The sequence below is a fragment of the Phaethon lepturus genome, unplaced genomic scaffold (assembly GCF_000687285.1).
Source record: "Phaethon lepturus isolate BGI_N335 unplaced genomic scaffold, ASM68728v1 scaffold45636, whole genome shotgun sequence".
Lineage (NCBI taxonomy): Eukaryota > Metazoa > Chordata > Aves > Phaethontiformes > Phaethontidae > Phaethon > Phaethon lepturus.
The window spans coordinates 259-8,235 of record NW_010544914.1 but is presented as its reverse complement, the minus strand read 5'-3'; the positions used below and the strand labels follow the sequence as shown (position 1 = coordinate 8,235).

Here is a 7,977-nt window from a genome sequence, read left to right as displayed (position 1 = left end):
GCAAATAAACCGCATCAAGAAGCGGGTGAAAAGCCGGAGAGTGAGCTTTGGGGAAAAGACACAATGTCCACGTAAAAAAAGATCACCGGTCTTTAAAAAAAAAAATTCAGTGGATCTGACTCAGAGGTTGCATGATACATCTGAGGTCAAGCTGATAAATGTGATCAGGGCGGTATATATACACCACGTACTTCACTGCGATAAAAATCCGGACGCACACACACTAAGAACACAGATCAATGACACGAGACGGGCTTTCTCTGAATCTCGCTTCTCACCTTCTCGAAGAAGAGAGATTCTGTCCCCACACCATGTTTGCTGGCTTCTGCCAAAGACTGGTCTTTTAAACCAAGCAGCTTCGGTTTCTTCTGTTAACAAAAAAAAGAAAGGCAAGGAAGGAAAAAAAAAAAAGGGCTGTTCAGCAGAGCAAGTCACTGTATTTTGATCATCTGTCACATGGGGGTTTCAGCTTCCTGACCCCACCATTTGCTTTCAAATAAAAGCGGCTTTTTCTGAAGGAAACCTGCATGAAAGCGCGTGTCCCAAGCTAATCTATTAAAGGTTAATCAGTAGCACAGAACTCCAAATATTTTTAATACACTGTTGCATCCTTTTCTGTAATTAGTTGATTGAAACACCCACGCTACAGCGTAGCTCGTTTTTCTAACTAGTATGCAAAATTACCCAAATACACCTGGTTTTTTCCTACCACTCGCCCAGTTCTTGAAGTCTTACACCTCCCTAAAATTATCGTATCCCTTTTTCTCTCTCCCATCGTGCTGCGAGATCCCTTTTTCGCTCCGCATCAGCACCGCTCTACATCCTCAGCAAGGCTAAAAGCTGCCTCCAAAAGGTGTTTCTTTTGCCACCCTTTATTTGGAGAGGGGGAGAAAGGGCAGACGGGGAAGTAAATCACCGGAGCTGAATATATACAACTACACGTGCTAATGCTTTTCAGCACTAGGCAAGACACCCCGCCTGCAAATAAGGCGGGCACGCTCGTCCCTAATGCACAAAAACTCAGCCACCTGGCCAGGAGACCGTTTTTATCGCACCGCAAAGCCCGGCTCGCTCAAAACGTGCGTCATTTGAAGAGGGCAAGCTCCGCTAAGAGGAGAATCATTCATCGTCGCGTCGTAAGGTTCATCGGAGGGAAGATGAGCGAACGGGATTCCGCTGCATCTGCTCCACGTGCCGCTGCGAGGCAGCTTTCGGGCACACCCTCCTCTTGCCCTCAGCTTATCTTCCTACATGCCTTAGAAACAGCGCTGCAGGTTTCGGACAACTTTATTTTGGGACCTGACGGAGACTTTTGCCTCCACACCCCGCATCTCCCCCTCATCACCAAACGCTGCTTTATTAACCGATAAAACAACCCCCACGCATCCCGCCGCATCCTAATAAAGGTGGGGAAAGCCCTATTTTTCCCCGAGCCAGGAAAGAAATTATTCCTGCCCTCACGTACAGGTCACACCACCCGTCTGTGAAAACCAGAGGCGAAGCCTCGTGGTTTATAAGCTCCCTTTCACGGCAAGCATTAGTTTCCATTTTCTCAGGCTGCTCTGCCACAGCCTCCCGGGAAAAACAGGGCTGCTGAACGAGCAGCGCGCGCTCTTACCTTCACCGGAGGGGTTGCTCCCGTTCCCGAGTGCCGTCGGATCTGACAGCCGTTCTGGTTGGGTCTTTGCTGTTTGTTGTTGAGCTGTGGCTTCTTCACCGTGCCACCGTGATCATTTCTTACCGACTCCACTTTCTCTGCAGTTGTCTTACTTAGCAGCTTTTTTAGAGACAAACCCGTAAGACCGTTAGAGCTGAGTTCCACGCATCCAGGCAAAAAAATATGCCTGCTCCTCCTAGCTCTAGGTGACCAGTGCATTTTACCGCAGTTATCGAAGCCTTAGAACAACCCTTTTAGGCAAAGGGATCGTATTTAAAAGACAAGTCGTGGGCAGAACACACAGTCTGTTACCCTGACCCCATTCCCACACTCAGTAAAAGATCACTCCAAAAAAGAAAACCCAAGAAACAAACAGCAAAAGCACATTTCTCTGAACTCTGGCTAGATCGAGAAACAGTTTTCCGCGAGGTATTTCGGTCCGTCTCCAGGATGACTCACCACAGAGCTGTTGGCATCGGGCAGGAACTGCCCGAACTCCGAGAGCAGATCCTCCTGGTTCTTGAAGAGGCGAGCCACCTGCGCGTACACCTCCTGCTCCGTCAAAGCCGGCGTGTAGTTACCTCCTGCCTCCTTGGCGTTACGCTGCTCTTTCTGTCGTAGGAAAGGGGGGAAGCGTCAGAAGGAGGGATGCACAAGCTATTTAAGTGGCAAAGAAAAAAAGAAACTACAAACCCTCAGTGATCTAAAGAATGAAAGAGCGAAGGTCTCGGCATCTTATGTAAAGAATCATGCTAGATTAGTACTATGTTTATAGTATGATTCTTATATATACTAAATATATATATTCTTATATATAGGACAAATATAAACTAAATATTTGGACATTAGGAAAGATTTCTTCACCGAGAGGGTGGTCAGCCATTGGCACAGGCTGCCCAGGGAGGGGGTGGAGTCGCCGTCTCTGGAAGCGTTCAAAAAACGTCTGGATGTGGCGTTTCAGGACATGGTTTAGGGGACACGGTGGCGCTGGATTAATGGTTGGACTTGATGATCTTGAAGGTCCTTTCCAACCTTAGCGATTCTGTGAAATGCCCAACTGGCCCTGGACACTAGTCCAGGCTACTGGTCAAGCAAGGGGTTTCTTTACTTTTAACATCGTACTACGGCCGTGTTGTCCCTTCCCGACCCACGCTCGTAAAAAACCCCTGCCAAATATGATTTTTAAAAAGGCATTTCAGACACCTGCAAACAAAAGACGACGGACTGAAATCCTTTATTGCATGCTGCTACGTAATCTTCTCGTTCGCAAGAATTCTGCTGGCCAATGCTAATCCAGCAGAAGACGCAAACGTAATTCTTGGACAGGCACAGTCAGCTCCCATGGCAAAGAAAGAGCAATAACCACGCGTACACTCAAATCCGCACCGTCAGCGCTCACCTGATACGTATGGAGGATCTCCAGGAAGGCTTTGTAGATGTCCGGCTGTCCCTGGAAGCGATTCTTGATCTTGTTGACGTAGTTGATGGCATGATTAAACTCGACGGGCTGATTGTTCTGCAGGGATGGTGTGGTTCCCAGAGAGATTGTCACAGGCGTATGAGGTTGGACCGGTGGCGAGCGTGGTGACGCGTACGGTGGAATCGGGGGAGTTTGCTGGCTGGCGGGAGTATGTGCCTGCAGCTGTGATGGCTAAGAAGAAAAGAAGCCGTGTTAGAAATGAGCAGATTCCTTTATGTTTGGAATAAAGGCACTTTTATTCCGCTTACGGACCACATCCAGAGGAAACAACCCAGCATATAAACGTATCCGACACCTACGGTGGAACAACACGGATTCAACAGAGATACCTCCAGAACACATCAAGTGGACGACACCTCCTGCGACCACGTCCAGTCAAACCACCTCCTCCCTTATACTCGCCCGGGACGGCTTTTGCCGCGCTTCCTTAAAAGACTCCAACTGCTACTAAACAATTATTCCCTTCACAGGTCTAGGGCTGTCCACATTGCCTAGCGGCTGGCTAAGTAGAAACTGCTGTGAAGAGTCAAAATTAAGAAGTACCATTTCACAGTCAGGGTTGGGATTTAAAGATTAACAGAGGCACAAATACAGGGAGACTAAGCAGAAGAAAACTATTAGCCAAAGCAAAAAAATAGATAAATATTTAGCGGGCCAGCAGAGACTACAATTCACCAGGAAGACAAAACACCTGGACCATTCAAGCTGTTGTTATTAACAGTTAATTTTCCTTGCTTTTGACTGAACCCTGAAAAGAGATGCGTACTGTCTCAAAAACAGGCAAAACGCACAGGCAGGGCTCGCTCCAACACTGCAAGTTATTTTGTGCCTAGTGAAGAACTCTGGGATGCATAAAGCAAGGCAAGAGCAAGGGAAAACTGGAATTTCTTTCAATTTTGAGCCAAAGAGCAGGCAGATAAGGCTCTCGGAGTAATTATTTTGAATATTCTTAACAGACACCTAACAGCCACAGGAATATTTTGCAGCAGCTTTGAGGCAGCAATTGTAAATACAAATTCCTGTCACCTTCCAAACTTCAAAACGTGGATTACGCAGCGTTTTAAATACTGACAGCGCGGGCAACCGTCTTAGGATGGCCAGAAGCATCCTATGGCAAGATCCTGTCTACAACTTCACCTGTCTGGTCAGGAAATCTCCCCTCAATACCTAGCATGCCCCTCAGGCTCATTTTAAAGGTTCAGCAAAAATAGTTCAACTCTTTGCCGGACGATGGCACGGGGAGAAACCCCCTTAGCCCACAGGGATGAGAAAGAGACTGCTACCTCTTCAGCGAGAGCATGTACTGCTTCTTCGGAGAAAAGCCTTCAAATCTGGCACAGGTAAGTTCACGCCGGAATGCAGCATTGGCTTTGCAGCCTTCAGCTTTGCGAATCTTCTAACACGTTTTAATTTGCCCTTTCTGAACGGGAGGTTGCAAGTCTCACCGATGTCGGTCTAGAGATTATTGCCACATTTTAAATCCCGCTGCTTTCTAACTGCATATTCTTTTTTTTTTTTTTTTCCCCTTTTCCAGCCAATTGTTAGCTAATTGTACGGTTTAGAGATTAAACCTTGAGAAACTTAGGGAGGGAAAGAACCCCCAAAGGCTCTCAGATCTTTCCACATTTTGAGGCTGGAATACGTAATATTTTATCTAGAGTAAGCTCCCTGAATGCCTCTTCTGTTTTCCTGTTTTGCTTTCAATCACATAAAATACATCCGTTGGACAACGGCATCTGGATTGTACCTAAAGCAGGGAGTCAAATTCCCTTTATTAGTGAAAAGCCTCAGTTTTAGGCGCACAAACCGATACCTAAAGGCGACATCACGCTCACCTTGCCTGAACTCTTGCACTTTTGACATCCTCAACATCTCCTGCACCCGGAACCACACGCCAGCTTTCACAGCAAGAGCAGCAGCTTCACCACGGCCTCCGTTTTGCCGGGAATTTCTCGGGACTTCAGCTGCCCCGAGACGCTACAGACAAAAGCGGGCGGTTCAACACGTGCCGCTGCTTGAACTGGGAAGCCCTTCCTGCAGAGCCAAGTGCATTTCGGGGACCTTTTCCCGGGGTTGCCGGATCGCTCCCTGAATAACACGCGTACGTTTTACCAGATGCTCCGAGCAACCTTCAGCTCCCCACTGAACGCAACAAGGCCCTTCCACACCCTTAAGCTGCCTTACTTGAATTATTGTCAAACCGACCAGGACACATCTCGAAGTCTGAAAAGGAGAAACTAACCCAGCAGAAGCACAACACACGCGGGTTCACAAATACCGTGAAAAAGCAGCGTGGAGGTTCCTTTTTCGCTCTCTAGCTCCAGACCAGTTTCAGCCGGAGGCAGAGGGATCCCTGCGGTATCAACGTTCGTCATTCAAAGCCTCTCACCTTACTGATTTTTGCCGGGGGAGGCTGCGGCGCTGGCTGTGCTGGCGTGGGGGTTGATTGCGCCGAAGGCTGCGACTGATGCTGCGGCTGGGGCTGCGGCTGGGGCTGCAAGCCGTGAGTGGGGATCTGGTGGACCTGCCCCGGTGTTGTCACGTTCACCATATCATTCGTCTGCACCTCAATCTTGTAACCGGGCGGCAAGAAGGTGTTGAAACCCATGATCAAGTCTGGGTGGCCCTTGAAGAGCTGCGATACGCGGCTGATCACTCCTGGAGTGTCGATACTGAGGGAGGAACAAGATCAAAACGTCACGATCCTCTAAGAGCCTTTCGGCGCTACACCGAGTTCTCCACACAGGGATTTCCCGTTAGAATTTTTACCTTATCGTCTCTTAACGCACGAAACGAAGCAAAACCCATCCCTATAAATACATCACTGAACTTAAGAACGACACGTGAACTATTTTATTAGCCCAGACGGCATTTTATATCTATGAGATCTAGTCCCAACTCTGACCATTATTAATGGGCAGACAACCAGCCAGCCCGATGAATCAGCTATCAAGGCTGAACTTGTGAACTCCCACTCTAAGCAGAGATTTAGCAGAAACGAAGGGATGCACATTTAACGTTTGGAAGAGAAAGCACACAACTCGCTGCTTTCACGCTACTGCTAGAGGTGTGTTACTCGGCACGGGGAAGGACAGAATTCAGCTCCTGCTCTGTGCTCCCATGCCTGCATAGACTCCTCCTAACTTAGAAGGAAGAAACAAAACGCAGCTTGTTACCTTTGAGATTTAAATTCCTTCATAATATCCAAGAAGTCATTGTAGACCTGTGGCTGGCTACCAAACTGCAGCTTCACCTGGTCCAGATAGGACAATGCATCCTCCACCTGGAGACGGAACAGACGGGTTATATTAGCAGAGAAGGTTTTCCTTCACCTCCACTGTTCTGCAAAACACGCATTATTTGAAAACACAGCTGTTAGCCCTGAGCCTGGGCAGGGAATTAAAGAGCAAAAGATCATGAGCCTGGTTAGTGTACTACCAGCAGCGTTTGAATAAGAGATACTCACTCCCCACTCCTGGCTCACAAGATAAAACTGTACCAAAAAGAAACAAAAAAGGAAAGAAGGCAACACAGATCAGCAGAATTACTCAGAAAAAAAAAAACAACAACATACTCCAAATTTACCATCGCTGAAGTGACTGCTAGGATAAACAGAACTAGGCTGAGTATTTTTCCTGCATTCATATGTGGAAAATATTATGGAAGTCTAAGAATAAGCAGAAAGTGGAAATGACATATTCAGCGTAGTAGATGTCTGCCAGGTACACGCTAGACATTTCAGTTCGACATAGAAGGATTTCAAAAACGGTAGCTGTGGGCGGTAAATTGTTTTACACCTCAAGCAGCAAGAAGTTTATGAACCATTCGTGTACCAACATCCCATTTTTGGGAGCCACAGCCTAAAGCAAGAGCTCTGGGTCGCCGTCGCCTCCGACAGCCGGGCCACACGCTCATCGGCCCCAGGAGCTACACACAGGACCTCTCCTTCATCTGAAATCAAACGACAGCAAGGGAAGACAGACTGCTACGTATCGCCCCGATCTCGCCCCCGCAGAGGATCTGCCATCGACGTCACGGGGAGAAAGAAGCGCCCGCTACGAAACCATCGTCGGAGGTCGCAAGAAATGAAGCAGCCTCCATTCTGCACAAGGAAAGGGCCCCTCACCCAACGGGGCAGCGGGTTCCACCAAAACTGGAAGATCCTCGCACCGCATGTGGAAGAGACGAAGAAACAGGCGTCAATTCATGTATACGTGGCCTTCTCGCTACAGCTGAACCAAACGCAGCTACTTCAATGGGTTATTTTGGGTGTTTTCTCTGGTTTTTTTAAGGATTTTACAGCACATGATCCGAGAATAGAGCCTTCCTTACTCCCAAATCACTCCCACACAACCACCCACGTAAGCCATGCGTTCAGGAAAGCACCAAATGTTTTGGCAACTTAACCCATTCATATGAATACTCTGATCAATACTTCTTCCTTTTCCTTCCTGCCCCTGATCTTTTCCCCAGCGAGTCCATTTTTTGTTACAGTACTTGAACCAACAGGGTTTCAGGGGAAAGAGAAGCCCCTTTCTGCATGCAGTAGTCCTCCGAACTGGAGAAGCACCTGAGCCTTGCGAAGAAAGCCGGCTTTGCGGGGAGACTCCTCTACACACCGAATTAAAAAAAAAAGGACCCCGGCTGCCCCAGGATTCAGGCACAGACCTAGCGATTCCACAAGTTAGTTCCGCAATTTGAAAGAAATACTTTCAATAACTTTTGCCATTCCTCGAGGCGGCTATAAAAAAAAACTTTCCCTAAAGTTTGCCGGATTCCAAAGGCGATGCGGGACCACCTTTTCCGCGCCTCGTGCCGTACGTCTTGGGTACACGTGGAC

At 48.0% G+C, this 7,977-nt stretch overlaps 1 protein-coding gene across 1 annotated transcript in view; it reads right to left on the bottom strand.

Moving 5' to 3' along the window:
* Positions 1–1,618: 1,618 nt before the first annotated feature.
* Positions 1,619–7,977, bottom strand: part of LOC104622137 (paired amphipathic helix protein Sin3a-like) — a gene marked incomplete at its 3' end in the record, with an annotated part of 6,609 nt that continues 250 nt past the window's right edge. Inside the window, exons 2-6 of the mRNA XM_010288811.1 lie at positions 6,314–6,420; positions 5,527–5,809; positions 3,057–3,308; positions 2,117–2,269; positions 1,619–1,777 (exon numbers count right to left, since the gene is read on the bottom strand). Coding sequence (XP_010287113.1) covers positions 1,619–1,777; positions 2,117–2,269; positions 3,057–3,308; positions 5,527–5,809; positions 6,314–6,336 — 870 coding nt within the window. The remainder of the gene's footprint in view (positions 1,778–2,116; positions 2,270–3,056; positions 3,309–5,526; positions 5,810–6,313; positions 6,421–7,977) is intronic.